The sequence below is a fragment of the Nasonia vitripennis genome, chromosome 1, assembly GCF_009193385.2.
Source record: "Nasonia vitripennis strain AsymCx chromosome 1, Nvit_psr_1.1, whole genome shotgun sequence".
Classification (NCBI taxonomy): domain Eukaryota; kingdom Metazoa; phylum Arthropoda; class Insecta; order Hymenoptera; family Pteromalidae; genus Nasonia; species Nasonia vitripennis.
Window position 1 is genome coordinate 13,484,269 of NC_045757.1, and position 21,399 is coordinate 13,505,667.

At 35.5% G+C, this 21,399-nt stretch overlaps 4 protein-coding genes across 8 annotated transcripts; 2 read left to right on the forward strand and 2 right to left on the reverse strand.

Moving 5' to 3' along the window:
* Nucleotides 1–420: 420 nt before the first annotated feature.
* Nucleotides 421–5,350, reverse strand: LOC100115191. Of its 4 annotated transcripts, XM_016981329.3 has the most exons (10): nt 5,001–5,350; nt 4,234–4,404; nt 3,193–3,463; nt 2,809–2,972; nt 2,584–2,713; nt 2,277–2,507; nt 1,954–2,206; nt 1,244–1,635; nt 732–923; nt 421–627 (listed from the first exon to the last, which is right to left on the reverse strand). In XM_016981329.3, exons 2-10 carry the CDS (start codon nt 4,306–4,308, stop codon nt 440–442), a joined length of 1,896 nt encoding a protein of 631 aa, XP_016836818.1. In that variant the 5' UTR covers nt 4,309–4,404; nt 5,001–5,350; the 3' UTR covers nt 421–439. The 4 variants fall into 4 exon arrangements, with proteins under 4 accessions (XP_016836818.1, XP_008208838.1, XP_032458225.1 ...); XM_008210616.4 differs by lacking the exon at nt 4,234–4,404 and having other exon boundaries at nt 5,001–5,299; XM_032602334.1 differs by having other exon boundaries at nt 4,234–5,299.
* A 1,224-nt stretch (nt 5,351–6,574) lies between these two features.
* Nucleotides 6,575–13,780, forward strand: LOC100115155 (monocarboxylate transporter 14). The gene is made up of 10 exons (XM_001599913.6): nt 6,575–7,797; nt 8,154–8,392; nt 8,995–9,121; nt 10,275–10,489; nt 10,566–10,656; nt 11,011–11,276; nt 11,353–11,657; nt 11,737–12,035; nt 12,571–12,765; nt 12,925–13,780. Exons 2-10 carry the CDS (start codon nt 8,162–8,164, stop codon nt 13,047–13,049), a joined length of 1,854 nt encoding a protein of 617 aa, XP_001599963.1. The 5' UTR covers nt 6,575–7,797; nt 8,154–8,161; the 3' UTR covers nt 13,050–13,780.
* On the reverse strand, nt 13,574–17,777 carry CYP4G44 (cytochrome P450 4G44). Its single transcript, NM_001172522.1, has 10 exons — nt 17,687–17,777; nt 17,199–17,391; nt 16,829–17,039; nt 16,428–16,724; nt 15,652–15,953; nt 15,447–15,556; nt 15,300–15,368; nt 14,465–14,633; nt 14,212–14,386; nt 13,574–14,130 (listed from the first exon to the last, which is right to left on the reverse strand). The coding sequence occupies exons 2-10, from the start codon at nt 17,335–17,337 to the stop codon at nt 13,944–13,946; spliced, it is 1,659 nt and encodes a 552-aa protein (NP_001165993.1). The 5' UTR covers nt 17,338–17,391; nt 17,687–17,777; the 3' UTR covers nt 13,574–13,943.
* On the forward strand, nt 14,518–15,548 carry LOC100115121 (cytochrome c, testis-specific-like). 2 transcript variants are annotated; one of them, XM_031923256.2, is made up of 2 exons: nt 14,518–15,030; nt 15,110–15,452. In XM_031923256.2, the coding sequence occupies exons 1-2, from the start codon at nt 14,895–14,897 to the stop codon at nt 15,292–15,294; spliced, it is 321 nt and encodes a 106-aa protein (XP_031779116.1). In that variant the 5' UTR covers nt 14,518–14,894; the 3' UTR covers nt 15,295–15,452. The 2 variants fall into 2 exon arrangements, with proteins under 2 accessions (XP_031779116.1, XP_001599932.1); XM_001599882.5 differs by having other exon boundaries at nt 14,524–15,021; nt 15,110–15,548.
* Nucleotides 17,778–21,399: the final 3,622 nt, after the last annotated feature.

The following is a 21,399-nucleotide window of genomic DNA, read 5'->3' on the forward strand; positions in this document are numbered from 1 at the left end:
CTACCGGAGGTACACGGCGCATTGAGAATTGAGATGTACAAGCACACTGTATACAAGCGTGAGAAGCGGGGATGCGGAAAAGGTTACGTGAGAAAGAAGGTACCATTGTAGCCGAAGTTATAAGTGTGCTCGAGTTATACATTTTTTTTCGCTCGCCGCGTGAAACTTTTAACGAGCGCCGCGCCGCTGCCGCGATAATTAGATCCGCGAGATTCGGGGGGAGGGAACAAGGACGCGATCGCAACCTTAATGAGTGGGTTGAGAGGAAAGGCGAGAGATGATGCGTCAAAGAGAGAGTGAGAGCGTTGGGGAAAAACGCGAAAGAACTGCTATTGATATTACGCCGCTTCTCCGCGTTTATCGGATTGGGCGTACCCAAATTTATCCGGTGAAACGAACGCAGAATCGTGAAGGTAAGAATTTAACGAGCGCTGCGATTTTATTGAGATTCGACTTTTTTAAGGATATCCTGCTCCAAATTTTCGCTGGTTCCTCCTCCCTGCTTTCTTATCCTCAAGATGCGCTTGATTCCGAATTCGCTGAGCCACATTATTATGGTGATCGAGGTCACGCCGTTAATCAGTATGATGCAGTACACGTAGCTACCGGTGAGGTCCCTTATCACACCTGTAAAGGAGGCGCCAGTGAGGTATATTTTAATTAGCCAATTAAATTTCGTATGGATATTATGAATTTCATTCCGATAGCACAAGAAAGTCACGATTTCTCACCCAAACACGGTCCAATGACCATAAGGAAGAATCCATTAACCAGCGACTGGATGCTGCTGGCATTCGCGAGTTTCTCCAGCGGAACGTGACTGGGTATCACGAGTGTCATGTACACCGTCCTGACACCTTTGGCAACACCAAGACCGAAGGCAACAACTACTATGAGGTAGAACTGCTCCACCATCAGCAACCCTGCAAACACACAACCGTCCATACAACCGGAGATGTTCGATCCAGTAGAGCAAATACCGCGCCATTCAATGAACGTCCATAGATTTCCATCGTACGTGTAACACTGATTCCTCATAGCGGCTAGCCGCTGCGTTGAATTATCACGTCTTCACCATCTAACACTCGATTGCAAACTTTCCACCCGCGCGCATAGCGATTAACCGTATGCTCGGCGGCCTTTCGACCTCTCCAGCAAGATCAATTACTCCTCCGCGCCAGTTTCCTATAGAAGCTCTATACCGACAGACGGACACGTGTATATTGTACAGATAGGTAATTACCCGTTCTCGTGATGATGAGCAGGAAGAGACTGACGAGATACATCATCCTAGGAGACTTGCGCAGGAACTCGCCAATGTAGGGCGACACCGCCCTGAGTATAAGATCCGTGGACGCGACGGAGCTCATCACCTTAGCGATGTCACCATCCGTAAGATGCATGTCTTTCAGGATAAACGGAGTCAGGGTTGAAAAGTTGAACTCGGCGAATATGGCCAGAGACATGCCCATCATTATGTTGACGTAAACAGGATCGCGGAGGAGGTCCAGGTCGAAGAATTTGTTTATGGCAATAAATAAACGTTTGATTAGGGATTCTGGTCTCTCTGGAATTTTCACTTCGGGCTCGGAAAACTTGACTATTTCCGTGAATGCCGGCACTGCTGATTTGTTCCTGGAGTTGAAGAATAAAAGTATATGTTTTATTTTTCGTTAAATCAATTCGCTGTTAACGCGTTGGAAATACTTTTACAGCAGAAACGTTAAAGCAATTGAAAGAGAGAAAAAATATAAGTCGACCTTTTGCGGGTTGCGATAGTAAAAGATGATCGTAAAGCGTTGGAGTAGATTGAGATATAAAGCAATTTAGATGATAATTCGCTCGCACTTGCTTCTGGCATTGTTCACATAACGGAAACCTTTCCTTTCACTCGGTTTTTTTAATTGCCTTAGAGAACTGTCTTCTGCATTAATCGTGCAGATATAGACTTACGTTTTATTTTCCAAATAATCGCCGTTAGTTTTTATGAATTCTCTCTCCTCTTCAGGACACTCTGTGAGGACTTTCTTCGTCAGACCGAGATCTCCGTATCGCGAACCAATACTAAATTTGCGTGCTTTCATTTCGCTGAAACTGCTGCTCCGTCTGAACTCGGCCACGTCATTACCCGCAGATAATTGCCTTTGAAATTTAATTTTATCCTCCTTGTTTTTTGTGTTTTCATCTTCTTGTTCTGTGCCCAAATCTAAATCACGCAAAATTAGAAACTTTTTCATTTACTATCATGAATAATACGCGTTTAACTGTAAAATCACCCCTAATATCTAGAAGGGAGCCGTTCTGCATGGAAATGGGCATTTCAAAACCGTAAATACTGGTATTGTCATCGTTAAAATCAGTACTATAAATCGTCATAGTCCGACTTATTTTGCGATTGCGTATTTTGTCATTTTCTACATCGAACAAGCATTTTTCTGTGGAACCACCTAGCAGAGATGCAGATTCTTGAGTTACGTAGTTTTTTCTAAATTCATCGTTATCAGGATCTATAAAAAAAGGTAAGAAAATAATATAGCAATTCGTTTAGTTGCAAAATACTATGACTTTAACCATGCATCTCACCTTTTTCAATTGTTGGTGACAAATCTTCTTTTGTTTCCTTCTCTGGTTTTGCATACCACTTTATCGGATGCAACAACAATGCACCAACTAGAGAATTTAAACTTAAGCCTCCCAATATAAACATAGTTCTCTGTTAAAACTTCACGAGTGTTCTTACATCAGATGGTAAAACATACTTTACGTAAATATTATTTGTACGATTGCAAAAAGTTAAAAGTAGCCTACCTCATTGCCGTATTCATACAATAAAAATGATACTAAGTACGGTATGACGATTGGACCTATCCCCGTAATTGTCATGGCCAAGCCCATAGCTCGACCTCTTTTTTCTCTAAAATATGTATTTATTGCGAGGGAAAAAGAGGACATCCCCATACTCATGCCGAGAGCTGAAAATACATACAAGAAGACGTATACAAATATAAGTACATCTATTGAATTCTACTCGTTCAAACGAGATTACGAACGCGAGCGCAAGACAGATCTCACTCGACTTCGGCGAGATGACCGTCTACTTCGCGTTCTCGTGGCATAATGTTTACTATTTTCAAATTTTTAATCCTGTAATACGAAATATGGATTTATGTCACAAGTACAATATATACGTACAGGTTATCATTCCGTATGTAATGATAAAGTGATTCAAACTCGATCCAAAGGAGGTCAAGATTACACCGCCCGAATAGAGTAGAGAGCCTGCCACAGCCATCTTTCGGTAGCCGTACTTGCGTAACAATGGTCCATTCATCATGCCGAGCACCATACCAAACGCTTGATTGACATTTATTATAAGAGTCGACTGTGTCGCCGATATGCCATATCGTTTGAAAGCACTGCCATAGATCATGCCAAAATTTTGGATAATCGGTATCATTACAATCTATAAATATAAACTATTTTTATTTACTGTGATTGCATAATGTTACATTTTAATTAAAACCAAATTTAGATATAAAGAAATATATTGTTGTGACCGAGCCTGAATGTTGCGCGATTCGAACACCAAGAATCACGCATAGCAACCTTAGCAACGAGATCAACGACGTCGCGGATGTTATTATTTATGTTCAGTCTGGTTCTGTCAGCTGTTGAGAACAGTTGTGTTTATGTTCGAATAAAGAGTCCGAGTTCAAGAGTGATTTTCTATAAATAACGTGTTGTTATTTTTATTACCCGAACCCGATCATAACAATATTTTAAGCACGATTTCTTCTCGATATTTTTATTTACCAGTGTATATAAGCTTGACATTTAAAAAAAACGCGTAATACCAGATATAATGATAATACGCGCGTAATACCAGATATAATGATACTTTTTGCGAGTGCTTACTATTATCGATAGCATTTATTATCGCAGAGCCATTAATCATATGTGTTCAAAAACTTTTCTTTTTTAGGAAATTCTGTAGCATCAAACTTGACATAAGAACCGTGTTATTGTACCTTCACAGTCAACATCGAAATGATATCATTATTTATTATCTCAGACGATTTTTCCATGAAAATACCCGCGCGTGCAAGCAGTCAAACAAATACCTAAAGCTGTATACATTTACGTCACAATTATGAGCCTTATAAGAGGAACTGAATCATCGTTCTTTAATAAATAAACATGATCATGGATTGAAAGTAATAAAAAAAGTCTTACGTTGTTCAAAGCAAAGGCGAGTACTATTACCCATCCCATACCACCATCCGGTACGACATATTTTACTTTCGTCATTATGAATCTTTTCAAAAGCTTTTTGTCTCAACTAATATGAATCTGCGTGATTTTTAATTACTTATCCTTATGAGATTGAATGTACAACACTTATAGCTGAAAAAAATTATCATCACGTAAGCTACTATCAATAAGATCGGCAATTCCCGCTGTGTCATTTCAATGTCATGAAACGTTAAAAATCTAAATACGACTTTAGTGAATACTTTTTCTTGTATAACTTATTACTTCTATAATAAACTTCGGTTTAAAGAGCTAATGAATTGTTTGTTCTTAAAATAGAATTATTGATCGTCGATAAAAATGTCATTACTGTAAATAACAGAAAGACTTTTGTATTTGAAGTGTTGATTCCAATAGCCACTGGAAAATTATATTTACTTTATGCAAAACATTAACGTCCACAGAGTTTCAAGTACATGAGTCCTTATCTTTAATTATGCACTACATCTTTGTATTGCAGATTTTAAACAAAAATGAGTGTATAGCAGGTGCGTAGTCCAAGAATGATTGCACCAATGCTTGACAGGTTTTTGTTATCTGCGTTTCACATCTATGACGTTAATTTTTCCAGCATACTTTGGAATTTTTTTCCCCGAGTCAAATTTCTACTAATGACATTTATTTATTTTAATCACCACATTAAACCGATTAATTCATGTTGTTATAAAAATAGGAAAAAAACTAATCACCAAAAACTATCGTTGCACTATTCGCTTTCACACTAAGTAGGTACACATTACGTTTGACAAAGAAAAGTGAAATGGAACTGACCAGGTAAGGCCATATATCGCTATACTTAACTAGTTGAATCACAAAATCAGACAACCCGATCTAATCACAAAATAAATGAGTTTCACATTATAGAAATCTACAAAAGAGTCATGTATCTAACGCGGTAAAATGATTAGACAACGATAGAAAGATTTTTGTTAGCACACCAATTGTTGATAAATCCAAATAATACGTTCTTCGTCTTGGGTATGGTCAGTCAAAGTCTAGATAGGTACTGATAGTGAAACATCGATAAACACTTGGAAAAATGTGTGAGTCATGAGCGGTTGACGCTAACATTAAAAATACAAGTTCTTCGCTCATAAAAAGTTCAAATCATTATTATTATGCAATTTTGTATAACTTACTTCTTTTTCTGCAATTGACAAAATTAAACTCTTTAAAAGATGGCTAATGCTCAAAGAAATAAAGTGTTTGTAAATTGTATTTACAATGATTAGAACCATATGGAGAATTTTACTAAATACTTGATGTAAAATATTACTGTTAATGTACAAAAGATTTTTTTAACTGGTCTACTTGAACTTTCTACATTTAATTTTCTCTGTAATTAAGTTACTCACAAATATCGAAGGATTAAAAATTTTAAGCATCCCCTTTCATAAACATTGACATAAATATAAGCCTTTTTCGATTATAAGTTTTTTAATAGTTTCTTTTTAGCCTTGGAGTGACTTGAACGTGTTTATCAACTAGTCTGCGTTTTAAGACTGCCATCTTTTGTACTTTTTCTAAATTTGTTTAAGCCAGTCTGAATTTGAAATAAATAAATATTTTAGAGGCTGCATATCGGTAAAATTAAAATAACGAGCAAGGAGAAAAACTCAATAGATCCATAATTATGTTTCAAATTTGTGTTCAAATATTTCTGCAATATCTGGAACAAGTTCTATAAGTAATGAATTCTATCGCATATATAAATAGTATTACAATTAAAAAAGAAAATAAAGTTTCGGAGCATGTTTCGTCGTCAGAACACTGGTACAATCTGCATTAGGTTTCTTGTGTCGAGTGCACCAAGCAAAGAGCGGCTCTTCTCGCCCGAGAACAGTCCTGCAATTGCTCTATTATATTGACAATTTGACTGTAATGGTTTTAAAATCACATGATATACAAACAGCAGTTATAAGCGAACTGTCAATTTAGGCTCATTTTGAATTGAGATGAACAATTATAAATAACCACGCAAAACGATGTAACTGCAGCTGATGACACTTTTCATTGAGTTAAAATATAACTGCTGTGTTTTTTTTCGTTTTTTGAACTCATAATATTTGTTTTCGCACATTACAAGCTTTCGTGTTTATTCGGATGATTATTTAGAAAAACGTAAGCGACCAACGTATCGCAGAATCATGTCTAAGATTGAACTTCTGTATTTACAGAACTTTAATTGATCTGCGCATAATTTGTTATTTATTTTGTCTGGCAATCAGGAGTGCGATAAATGAATCTTTTTTTTTCAGAAATGTACAAGTATGCTACAAGTTATACATCGTAGAAAATTTAGTGCACTTGTGGAAAATTTTGCTGTGCTGTGATAGAGAAATTTACCACACTAATGACAATGTTTAAAAGCATCTAGTTCTCGTCTTAATAATGCCTTAATGACAGAAATGACACGAGCATCATATCTACGTAAATCTCTCCACGCAAAGCTTTATATTGAGCAGCTATAATTAGCCAATCGAGCTCAGACATACACACACACACACACACACACACACATTTCGTGCAGTCTAATACGAAAGACAGACTTTTTCAAGATAGAGAGCCGATAAGAATATAGACTCGATCATCAGTAGCGACGCCAGACGAAGACAGAAGGGAAGGAGAGGGAGGTGAAAAGAGACAGAGTTGCAAGTGTGTGTACAGGTCGTCGGAAAAATCGACAGAGACGCGCGCATAAGAAATTGGTTTGTTTGCCCGGCGCTGTGTGTATTTCCCTACTCTGCTATCATGATTTATACCGCAAAAGTGCGATGTGTGTACCGAGGCTGCACTGGAAGCTGGTGTGTCTGAGTAGTGGAAGGTGCGACGGCAGCGATAATAAGCCCTCGGCGCCAGAAACAGGAAATCGGCGGAGCATTCCCGTCAATAGAAAATCAGCGTCTCTCCCAGGTGCCAGGTGTAGAACCCTGGTATCGTCACAGGCAGTGTCTTACCGAGTTCGCATTGACGCGAGTCGCTGAGAGTCTTGCCGCGCGCGCGCGATTGTGCTCTCCCAATGCGCACCTGTTACAACAGACAACACGCAGAGCTCTAAATTTTTGTCTCGATTGCCAGGCCACTTGGGGCCACAGAGGAAAAAGAATAGCACAGATATTGTAACGAACTCGGCGTGCCTACTTCAGTAGGGGGAGACTCTCTCTCGGCTATTATGCCACTTCTCCGGCTTCTGTTCAGTTAGCTCGGGACGCCAGCTTGCGCGAATATACCGACAAGAAGAAATCATTTCCGCGACTTCGACGCGGAAATTCCTCTCGGCCATCCGTTGGTTTGGCCGACTTCGGTAGACCGGCATAACGAGGAGCGGTTCTCTGCGGTTCGACCGAGCTGTAGGACAGGGTGTCGAGTGGACCGACGAATATGAGGATAGCAACGAGGAGAAGAGATTTGAAGTGACGCTGACTCACGGCTGATTGAACCGAGGAGGGGACACTGGACCTGGTACAATTGGTACCGGAAAGATCGGTAATTCTATTTGCTGTTTGTTAATCGAGAAGGTGTGAAAAGGGGAAATTCGCTATTACAGTGTATGTCATACTTTTTTCACACTGGAAATGGACCAAGTTTCATTAGCATTGTCATTTGCATTAATTCATTAATCATTATTATTATCATTATTGTTATTATTATTATTCTATCTTGAAAAACGAAGTCTATCTACAGACAAGAGTTGTACTTGTCAGAACAATTTTAATGAATTGTACAGTATACAGATTTTACTCGTGATTATCGCAGCATCAGCAATTAATAATTCATACAAAAATGCCACTTATCCGTTACACAATCAAATAATCTAACTGTAGATCGGTATTTTAATGCAGTGACTGAAATGGTACTAAAGAAAAGTTTGAAGAATGGTTTCAAAATCGGTGATAAGGCTTCGTCAACCGGCGAAGACAAGACTAAGCTTGAATCCAGTACAAAAAGAAGCGAAAAAATTAAGAAAAGACCCGAAGAAGAAAGCGAAGACGAAGAGGCTGCCACCGAGGTCAGCAGCGAATATGAGGCGCCCGATGGAGGTTGGGGTTGGATGGTTACCCTTGGACTAATTCTTGTTTTCGTAAGTGTTTATTTGCTGTAACTTCCTTAGCAAAGTATATACTGTTTAGAGCTGATCAAATGCTATTTACGCTTTCCATCAAGATTTTACAGAATTTACAAATATTGAATTATTTAGTTGCGGACTCGAATACAATTTTTACCCGATTAAAACGTAAAATTGCGTAAAGATTCGTTAGCGTTTGTTTAACAGCTGACGATCAATTAAAAACAAAATAAAACAGTTATTATTACGATTGTACATTTGAAAACATTTTCAGGGAAAAGCAAATTTACAATAAGCATAGATTATAGATAATCCACATGTGAGACACGTACAGATGCAATGTCATTACATTGTACATTTTTTAACTTTTTTGTTTATATTCATTGTTTGCATTTGATTACAAGAGGAAAACATCACTTGTTTTTTTCTTCTGTTACAATCGGAAATATCCATTCAAGAATCCACATTCACGTTCTAATTATAGAAGTTGATTTCAAATTGTCACCTGATAGCACCACAATTCAAATCAGAATTTCAATTTTCATACCGACACGTGTATCGCTAAATAACACGTCGTAATATTGCGAGTTGGAAATGAGTATTAGTTTTTTGCATAGGTAACTACAATAGGTCCAAATGCTTCGTTTACTATTGTTTTTGGTGACTTTCTTGAAGCGACTGAGCAGGCTGGCTCTGTTACCACGATGCTGAATTCGTTATTTAACATAAGTTACTCACTCGCGGGTAAGTTTCTTTGTGTATTGCTGTAATATCGTGTAGATTTTTTTTTTCAATTAATAACTGGCTTATTAATAAACCTGTTTTTAAACTTGACTTTGATTGTGCCATTTTGTATCTAAAATGATTATAAAAAATTGTCAATTTACCATACAGATGAATTACTAAGTGCAAAATTGTACTGTTACGTCATTATTCGATTTTCATGCAGCGTTAGAAGCAAATAATAAAATATAGTATACATATACAGATACGATAAATAGTTCTATGATAACATTGATATCAAAGTGCGAGACGACCAGTGTAGTGTACCTTAAATTTTGAGCTTTTTAAAGACAGTCGATTTGTAAATAAGTTACCGCAATCGTTTTTTATTTTATTTAAAGTACATATGCAACGTAAAAACTGTTTTTGACTGATTTGAGGGACATTTATCTTATCCGTATAAAGAAATTGTAATCAGTTTAATAATTATTGGAAACTGCAATATGATTGGTCTTATTACGCTGAGGCTCAGCTTTTATAAATTTATATAATCTAATAAATCGTCACATCAAATTGTATGTAGCATTGTTTGCCATCACATCACTAAAAAAATTGAAAAGACGTCTTCTACAAAAAGTATTTAGAACATATCAATCGTGACTTTTTAAGCTTGTGAGACTTGACCTGCCTTAAAGAACATACTATAATTACCATAACCTTATCCGAAAACTGTTACATTGCATTCAAAAAGGGTCATAAATAAAATTTTAGATAAAGAAATTTATCTTATCTAATTTTTAATTGGACTTAATTACAAACAAGTATTTAACGTTTCCAGCTATAGAAATTCTTATCAATGCGTTATGATTTATTAACTAATCATAATCACAAGATTCGTAAGCGTAACTTCCTCAACGTACGACAATAAGTAACGAGCTACTTATTAAAGATTTATTTTTCCGTGCGTACATCAATTAAAATTGCAATCATTATGTCAATAGTCTCAACCGTTCAGTTAAAACAGGTTAACATAATTAATTATACACATTTTGCAAACATGTCTTGTAATAGCCCAAACCAATCAATAGTTATAGTTGAAATACCAACTTTCGATGTACTATCGCGAATCTTATTGAGAAACTTTATTTTTACCATGATATATTTTCATATTTAGGTTTAGTGACAAATCCCCTATTAAAGCAGTTCTCCATGAGGTCTGTGGGCATAATCGGTGCCATATTATTTGCGGTACCCAACGTTATGATAGCGTTCGTGCGTCATGTTATCGAAATGGCTGTCCTTTTTTTTCTCGAAGGAATCGGTCTGGGACTCATATTCACAATATGTAACACTAACTTTAATGCCTACTTCGATAAGAAGAGATCGATGGTAATACACGATCAAGAAATATCTTTAATATCGTTTATTAGTTTTTTAAAACTAATGTATTTATACTTTTGATCAGGTGATGGGTATATCGCAGGCCATTGTCGGTCTAGGAGGTATCATTTACCCTATCGGTATCGAACTTATGATGGAGGAATACGGATTCAGAGGTAACTTTTTCATCAGAAATCTTATTTTGCGTTTAGTGCAGGTATTCCATATTCTACAATCTTTATCTAATTCAAACATGCAGTAGCAGCTGCCGAAATCCGACTTGATTTGATACGTACATTTATCAAACAGAAAACATCAAGAAGTTTTATCGCAGTACACTTTATACTGCATAGCTTTGAGTGAGATACCACGTGCATTAATAACATACGTCATGAACTTTTATACAGTGATCTTTATCTTGCCTCTTAAAGATATACTAGCAATCTTCTATTCTTTTTCTATTTAAATCTTATCGTGGTAATTAAAACAAAATATTTCCTCTAGTTTTGGTTTAATGTTCCAATTTTTAGGCACTGCAGCAATCACGGGAGCTCTGAGTCTTCACTGCATAACAGCGATGGCTCTTATGCGACCACCTTCAAGTTGGAGCAAAAAATTCCAAAACAGAAAATTAAAAACAAAACACGAAGAGGAACCGATTGACGAAGCTAAGAAGCCACTCGTCCCCGTAAACTCTCTTCCAAATCCTCGCGAATTGGACAATCTCAAAAAGTCCGAAAAATGGAATAGCTGTCGAAGCTTACAAGAAGAAGACCGAACTAACAACGCAACGCTGGTAACTGCGATTCTCTTTATTTTGCGAAGCTACATAGAGTATCCAACTTTTCTCTAAAAAATGATGAATTTTCTAGTCACCCGAAGTAAGAGTTGCTTCAGTGTCGAATGTGGAAACCGGCATATGCCGCGAACGTAGCAAGTCATTGTTGGTGACCGAATGGACCGACTGGGCCAGGACGCGGAAGAAACCGGCCTTACTCGCTGGTTTCACATCTTCAAGTTTGACAAATCTTAGGGTACAACCAGGCACTGAAACACTTAGCAATGTGGTGCTAAGACTACGTACGCCTGCAGTAGCGATTGCGGAAGAAGAAAGAGAAGCTAGCGATATCGTCGTAGACGTCATTAGTCAGAAAACGCCAAAAATGTTTAGAATTAGGTGAGTCTCAAAACGACGTTCGAAAAGTATTCACATCGAAACATATTTACGCAACAGTATAACCATGTTTGTTCTATAGGAGCCGTAGGCTACTAGATAGCCTAATTGATTTCTCTTTGCTCAAAAATCGTCCTTTTGTGAACATGTGCTTGGGTATAAGTTTTGTTTTCACGAGCGATTTTACCTTCGCCGCGTTTCTGCCCATGATGATGACCAGTCGAGGCTATACAAAAGCAGACGCAGCTTTGGCGATAACAGTCTCCGCGAGTGCTGAGCTAGTGTCGCGAATTTGCCTTGCGATTTTTACAATATTCGTCGATGCCAAACCGAAAATGATCTTTTTCGTTGCCATGATAGGCATGACTCTTGCCAAACTAGGTACGTAATTTTTATTTTATAACATTTAGATCGTTAAATGTAATATCAATTGCGATAGAAACCGGAAACGCAAAAGATGAAGCAATAGATACAATACATTCAAAAGTCCAAATAAAATCATTATAATATGCGTAGCAAACTTTCGTTACATCTAATCTATTACTCTGATTTAATCTAAAATCAAATTAATCTTTATCATATGATAAACACCTCTAGCAAGTATTTCATTTTTTTTTATCCAGATAAGTTTTGTATCACGTTTGATAAATTGAACATTAATTAAATGATTAAATTTCATACATACTATGATTGTAAAGAAATAATGCGATGCGAAGATTTGTTTGAATGGGTAAAGCAATGAACGAGCTTCAGTTCAGAATAATATCCACAACTTGTGACGCGTTAAAACAAGCTTAACTCAATCGTATAGCCAGTGCTACATTTGAAAATTGGTCGCTATGATGCGCTCAAATGCAGCTTGACCCATTGCGCACGGATCTCTTATCTCGTGTGTGTGGTTGTTTGACGAGCGCAGGTTATCTGTACTTCGAGGACACGCTGACGGGCACTATAATAATGGTGGCGGTGATCGGTGCGGTACGCTCGTGGCTGCTGGTGCCCCAGCCGCTTGTTGTCGTCGAGAACATCAGTGTCGATCAGTTTGCCGCCGCTTACGGGGTCTTTGCTATCGTCAGCGGAGTTATATCGGTCATCTTTGGTCCTTTTGCGGGTGAGTGTTTTGCTTGTATTCTTAGTAACTTTATGTTCATGTGTTTGTATAAAACAAAATTAAAAAAAAATATGAAAACTTTTCATAAGTAGTAACTGTTACTTGACATCTACAAAAAATGCATGTAGTTTTTTGTTTATCATACCCTTTTTCTTATAGGACTGATAAAAGACTGGACTGACAGTTTTGTCGTGTGCCAAATCGTACTTTTAGCGATGAACGCTTTATTTATTGTGCCATGGACCATGGAAATAATACTTGCTAAGAAGAAAACTGAAAAGTGATTAGTGAAAATGTGTTGTAGAAAGACTGGTGAACGAGAAAACATGTTATAAGTGATATTGTTAATGTAGATTAATGAACTTATTGACTTATCATTCACGAATTTTATTAGCTAAATACTTATTGTATTTCATAGCGTAAGTGTTAATTGTTTATACTGTAGCCGTAGGATATAATTTATTTTTTGATGCAGTAGACGTAAGTTTGACTGGCATAAAATCAAAATTTGTAAAAACTATTCATCGTTTTTAATAAAAAAAAAATGTTAGAATCGCAAAATTAATGATTATTATTCTTTGTCTTTAGACATATTTCTCGCGAAAATATTAATAATAACATCACGCGATCATAAAATAGCTTATATCAATAACAAAAAGTCAAGAATAACGTAAATTACGTTTTAAATAAATAATTTTAAATGTTTCTCATCATTTTATTTTTTTTCTTTACTTCCAATTAGATCGTGCAAGAATGCATGAAACTCGCATTTATATTCTTTTGTATAAAAATGTAAGAAATGAATGTTTCTCAAAGGAAAATTGATCAGTATTTATTAATCTGAAATAAATATCTCGAAACACGTGTTACATAGTATACGAAAGTTTCGAAGCATACTGGTAGATAACTTACAATGACTAAATAAATCAATGTAAAGCCCAAAGGTGGCTTTTTAATTTTTTTGTAGTTTTTCTCTTTAAATAATAAATTACAAAGCAGTCCATTTTTACAAAAACAACAGTCCTTTAACAAGCTGTTATGAAATTCAAAAGAATCCTTTACCTACTAAAATTACTGACTTCAACTTACAGACGAATGCTTATAAAATACAAAATCACTTAAAAGTTTGACTAATGACAAGAATGGCAAAAAATCATGCGAATTAGGAGTCGATGAAGTTACACGATGACTGCCTGATTTCGTGGCTCAATCTGTATCCTAAAACCATCAGACCTTTTAAGAATTATGTCCACTTGTAATTTAAAGTCTTCTTCGGTCAGATCAGAATTAATTTTATAGTTTCGCAGGATTGTTGAGAGCAAAACTTTGAGTTTCAGCATTGCGTACTTACGACCGACACAAGATCTTAAAAACAAAATTTTATTAAATATATTATTATATATTCGATAAGTACGATCATAAGAGTATTTTGGTTATTAAAGATACCTTGGTCCAGCACTGAACGGTATGTAAGCATAATAATGTCTATCTTGAGTCTTGTCCGGCAAAAAATTGTCAGGATCAAATACATCAGGATTTGGATAATATTCCTTCAATCGGTGAATTTTGAATTGTGGAATGACAACAGTGCATCCCGATGGTAATATGTAATCGCCAGACGCTGGAAAGAAATGAACTCATCATAATGACTATGCAAATATATTTATTAAAATACAACGAATTCATATGTTCTGCTTACCTAGCTTTACGTCTTGATTAAGTTGTCTAGCAATGGCTGGAACGGGTGGAAACAGTCTTAGCGTTTCCAAGATAACTCTCTCGAGATACTTCATCTCTAAGGTATCTTGGAAAGTGCAAGGCCTATCGGAGCCTTTAAATATTTCATTAAGCTCTTCTATTACTCGATCCTATAAGCAATAATGTATGTACTTAAAATTAAATAAAAATGAGTAAATTCTAACATCCAAATGAATGGTTTGTTTGTAAAATATAAAATTTCTCTGAAAAAAAGCCATCTAAAAAGCATGGACTGAAAGCGTATCAATTTCTTGTTGTCGCTTACTGTCATTTGTTATTCAAAATGCGTAATTAGCAAACAAAGTCCAGGTAACCGGTTCTGTGTTTTTAATATAAAGTTTTTCAAATGAACAACAGTACAATAGTCGATAATGGGTGATGCTAATAATGGTAAAAGCCTTTTTAAAAAAATGTGCGAACAATGCCATACATCTGAACAAGGTGGAAAATCTAAAATAGGTCCTAACCTTTTCGGCATTTTTGGAAAAACATGTGGATGTAAGTCATGTATGAATTTAGAATTTAATTACTATCCTTAATACTTCTTTAGAAGGGTTTATTAAGTGAAAATAAATCTTATTCATAGCTCGTGAAGGCTTCAAATTTTCCGATCACATGAAAAACAAAAAAGTTAGTTGGGATGAAACAAGTATGGATGAATATTTGCAAAATCCAAAAAAGTTTGTACCCGGAACGAAAATGGCTTTTGCTGGAGTGAAGAAGCCAGAAGACCGAAAAGATATAATTGCCTATTTGAAAACATTGAAATAAAATACCTGTACGTCTTGATGAATTCCAAGTACGCAAAGTACAAAGCTTGAGCCAGCAGCAGTAGTATCATGACCCTTGAATTTTAAAAGAAACCTGATTATGACACATCAATGAAATAATAAAATAATATTTTAAAATATATATGTACTAACCTCAAACATGATCGTGTCAACTTCCTCTTTAATCTCTTCGTCGGTAAGCTGCTCTCCATTTTTTCTCATTTCCAACATTAAGTCTAAAAAGGCAAGTCTCCTCTTCTCACCTTCATTAAATGAATTAATTGATTTTACGTATATTAACTTTAACTTCTCAAATGTAATTCCAATCTTGTTTAATTTAAGATTTATAGACACTTACCAACGTCATTTTCATCAATCTCATCCAGATCATCTCTAACGTAACGCATTTTCTGCTCCTCTGGTTGTTTTTCATCAACAATCTCAGTCGAATCCTTTTTCAATTCTTTCATAATCGAGTTCATCATCGGTGAGTCCATCTTATCCTTGAACTCGACGTTGCGCTTCTTAATAACGCGCTTCGTCAGGCCGTGAATAATGTCAAGGAATTTCGTTTGTTGCTTCGCAAAAGACGTGAATTGGAAAAAGGTGTCTAATCTCAGCATAAAGTTGTACTGCCTCTGATGAATAATGTTGCACATTCTATACAAAGTAATGGAAAGAGACAAATTCATGGGAGCATTAGTAAAACATTAAATCGAAGTTCAAGTGGCTCGGACTGCGTTAATAGATTTTTTTGCTGTTCGACAAGTGGCTTGCACGTCATGTGTGAAAATCGACAAAATCAATGCATTGTTATATCGCACCCATGACGCTTACAAAGTGGTATTCATTATTGGCAGTTCCATTAACACGTCAGTCTAAGACAATACAGGTACGAATATGTAGATTTAGGTATAAAATGACGTCTCATAAGCTTTTAAACGACATTGTCCGTTTTAATCCATTATTAATAGACCGACTAGAAATATTCGCTTATTCCAATATGCATTGTCTAATATTGATTTTTTGTATGGATACAATGATCATACTAAAATTGTATAACAGCAGATTGCAATATAGTTGCGAAAATCGATTCGATAGCATAATTTGAACAAGATGAACGACGATACTCACTTCATAACGGCCATTGCATAATCGTAACTGCTTTTTTCTTTTTGAGTGCCTCTAACACCCATAGCTGTTTCCAGAAGAATGTCCACCGTGATACCAGACATATAATCGTGGCAATCGAATTCTTTGCCGACTTCACTCTTCAGTCTCTTAACTAAATCGATACTGTTCTCGTAGAAAAGCGGCACAAATGATTTAAGAACGTTCAAATGGAAAGTGGGCGCAATGATTTTACGATGGCTACGCCATTTTTCACCAGTGCTAATAAGAAGACCCTCGCCCAGCCAAGGTGCAAAGTATCTAATTTGTCACATAATATGGAAGATTTGTTAAAATTTATATTTCGCATATAAATTATAAATCATAAAAATGATGTAGTAATTTACAGGAAGTTGTAAACGTACCTATACTCAGGTGATTTGTCGATGTGTACATGGCTGCCAAGAATTATCTCTACATCGCGCGGGTCTACGAGAAATACCACTAACTTAGGGCCAAGAAAAGCCCTTGCGACGTTTCCGTAAATGTCATATTTCATAACTTCGGTTAGGACATCTTTTGGTTGCACTCCTAAGGCCATTAGTGCATTTCCAAAAAATGGTACGGTCTTAGGGCCTTAAATTAAGATTAATTAATGTATTAAATCAAGGCTCTAATGTTTCGGAGATCAAAGTTCTTGAACTAAAGCTTGTACATGAATGTGTTCAAGTTAAATTTTTTGCTTTTAATTATTTATGAAATTGTGACTCATAGGTCAACTTAATCCGCACTCACCTGGTAATTTATTGCCAAGTCTTACGATTCGCGAGGTTTCGATGTAATAGTGAACTGCTGCTAAAGCTGCTGCTATGAGCACTAAGGGCCAAAATAGCGTAGCGGGCAAATAAGAAGTACTCATCGGTACCGCGTCCATCTTGATTCTGTTTATGCACTTCCTATTTTACCTTATTACAATATCTTCTTCGTTCTGTATTAAAAATCGGTGTATTAATCAACTTTTTTTTGTTTTTTTTTTATTGATGTTAATCAATTTTAACGGTTGTAGTTTTTGTGACCAAACTAATAAAATTATAATTAAAACCAAGTTTAAAATAACATTTTTTCAATTATCAAAATTGAAAAATTACAAAGATTAATTAGTTTTAAATCTCACTAAAAAATTATATCAAATACATTTTTACGTAAAATCACAATCCTTCTCTATCCTGTAACGATTAATGAGTCACACAAACTACGCCGATAAACACAATAACAAAACGCACTATGATCGTTTTCCGCTCAGAGTCGATGTACGACTGCTTATAGAATTTGTTGCAGCGAGGAACGACTACTTTTTCATTCGGATCGTTGTTCACAACAAGACTGCCGTTGACTCTGTCCTGAGTGGGGAGTTTTATAGGGGGCGAAAATTGGTGAAAAATTCCATATCTCGGGCGCGATTATGCAGTGACCTTACCACCGCCCAAAGGCCTCTTGCGTGAGCACGACTGCCTAGACGTTTTGCATCGCAAATACATCACGAACGCGATGCAAACGTTTTCCACAGCGACCAAAGCTTGCAAACTTGCTATTGCAATTATAGGAGTACGTGCTTTAAGGCGTGATTTTATAACGTAGTATTCGAAAGAGTTTCAAGTCGTCAATGATCAGGTTATAAGGCTCTGCTCTTTACTTTGATTCACTGCATTAAGTTCATTCAAACGATCGATTTGTTTACATTTCCTGATTGATCATATTGACATGATTCATATGAGAAATTTAGCCTTCACTTTTAAACTAAGACAACTATAACCAATATTTAGTATTTATTCAATAGCACTAGTGACTTCAGACGCAGCCTGCGTGTTTTTATAGCTTTTTTTTCTCAATTCATACTTTTTGAGATTAATAGAAATTTAGATATTTTATAGCACAGTGTGGCTAAAATCCGCTGTTAAGTCACGAATAGGCGAGACTTGCGGACTTTAGCAGTCTGTGCTATAAAATTTTATACGATACGTGTGACTTAAATGGTTCTATTTTTCACGGCGCAGTTAGCACCCGTTAGCGTAGCGAGGGCGCTAAGCGCCGTGTAAAAAAGAACCATTTAAGTCACATGTATCGTAATGTACTATTTGTATACAATATTTTAGAATTCAGAAAGTTTTTGAGATGAGAAATGCATACTAATAGAATTTTTACCACATGGCATCATATATTCTGTTACATAGAATACTTCATACGATCATCACTAATATATGTTTAAATCTATATTTCATAGTACACTAACATACATAATATTGGATTTGTGTTCCTTCTTATAGCATTGATCAAATATATTAACCACATTTCACAAATCTAATCTACTTTAAATCATATTATCAAGTGCTAATAACCACGCTTAAACCTCAAAAGTACACTGTCCATTTCATAGAAGTACATTATTTTTTGCTAAATCAATCAAATTGGAATATCAGTCTGTCCTCGAACTACTTTGTTTCGTAAAAATGTTTTGCATACGGCCGCCACAGTTCTGACATGACAATCTGTATTGAATTCAAGGTGGAAATGAGATTTTATTTATCTTCAGGATTGCTTAATTATCTTTGAACAATATTAAAATCTTGTCATAGAATAAGAATATTATTATGTTATTGTAAACAAAATAAGCTTTAAAACTGTTTGATAGTTAAATTGATAAGTATGTAGTTGTTGCTATATTTTGCAATGCACTTGAATATGATTTATAGCAAATATTTTGTAAGGAAAGAACACTTCACAACGCATTTGGACATATGAAAAATTATAGACGGGCCGTATATACATTTTTTAATTTTTGATTATATACTTATAACAATTACATAAACTATTATTTTGTTATAACTTTATTTCCAATTTTAAAACTATGAGTGTTGTGATAATTGATAGCGCGATAATTACTAAACTTTAAATTAAAGTCTAATCGAATATGCATACATGGTTTGGCTCGTGTCAGACAATCATTACGTGGAGAAATTCCTTGACATTGAATTCACTGGATTCTACATTATAAGAAAAGTACTGACATTTGAATTCCAATAAAAAAAGAATTAAGTTTGAATATATTAAGTATAGGAAGGTTTCATACGTGAGAAAAATTGTTGTGGAAAAATACTGGAAAATAAAAGCATTCTAAAACAATATATCCGATTGGCTATCCATAGAATGATCCAAAGAAATTGAAAATTACTTGAATCGTGCAAAGTTACTTATCGATGCTTTTGATATAATAAAACCTTTGTGCAATAAAATTAAAAAAAAAACATCTATATTTCGTGTAAGCAAACCACCTGCTCAAATACATGACATTTTTCTGGTTTGCTTGTATACGAATATGTTACATATATATATATATATATATATATATATATATATATATCTTCCTATATTATATAGTCATTTTGGCAAGACTCCCCCCACCACCCCCCCACTACCCCCCCACCACCCCCCACCACCCCTCCACCACCCCCCCACCTTGGCCCCCCCACCAAAACACGTAAAATTCTTTCATTTCTCTGTTATTTTCGAAAATCTCAAAAACCCCCCCACCACACCCCCCACCACCCCCCCACCCCCATCGCCCCTCCACCACCCCCCCGCCTGGCCCCCCCACCACCCCCCCACCAAATAACATGACTGCTCTCTGCGTTATCGGGCTTGAGACCGTCATACTTTCACAACGCTATTGCGTAGTAAAATAAGGCCGCATTAACAGTCCAATTAAATACAAATTTATAACATATTATGATAGATTTAAATTGGATAATATTAAATAGAATTAAGGTTTAGGTTAAGGTAAGAAGTATCAGTTCCAAGAGAACCAGATATTGAAGATCTCTAATTTTATTTAAGTTATAAGATTAAAGTTAATTATTAATAACGTGTAAATAAGTTAGGGAATAATTGAGTTCAAAGAACTCAAAGAACCATCAGAAAGTATAATCATTATAGATGATTCACTGATTGAATAAACAACAAAATGGTCAAGATAAGCGAGATCAAAGACCTCGATGAATTTTCAGGTAATATGAGTAGTCAGACAGAACTAGAGAGACAGAATAAAGAGACAGTTTTCCAAATAATTTAATTTTCAGGATCACCTCACGTCTCCCAATGGCGCGCAACTCGAAAAGTCTATCATTTTATAGATGCCTTTTGCGGCACAAAGATTTAAACATTAAGAACATTAAAAAAAATTAAAATTAATTTAAAAAAAATATATATATATAAATTCAAATGATGAATTTCAAGCGTCAGAAAACTTCAAAAACTAGCTAAAACTATTTTAAATGCCATTAATAGTAGAAGTTCAATGTTAAACAATACTTTTACTTCCAGTAACAGGTTTTCTTATACAATAAGATCGATCATTTTCAACCATCCAGAACATAATTATCAGTTCATGAAAATAAAATTTTGAAGATAAAATCACACAGAAACTACAATAGGGGGTTGGCGAGCGAAGCGAGCAGGGGGGCGGAGCCCCACTAGTATATATATATATATATATATATATATATATATTCCTAGAAAAGAATCTTCATAACTGGAAAAGGAAAGCTACCAAATTGTACACTGTCTTTAATAGAATAAAAATGATTATACCATTTTAAACAATTATCTTTTTTTATCAACAATAATAAGTAACTCTTTCATTTTGTTTGTATATTCAAGAACTAAAAATACTGCATTAATAAGTATCAAGTAGAAACTGTAACAACACGTGCAATAAAAGAATTTGCTAATGTAACGCTTATTAAAATGCAAGAGACTGTTAACATGAGTCATCTAACTTGTTCGTTTACATAAACTCTGTTGAATTCTAATTTCTGAATTTAATTAAATGCTTCCGTAGGCAAATTTAATAACATTAGTCATATCCTTTTAGTTGCAATAATTTGCATAAGAAATAAGTTTCAGCAACCTTGTGTTATCAGATTTCAAGACAAAACTCAAT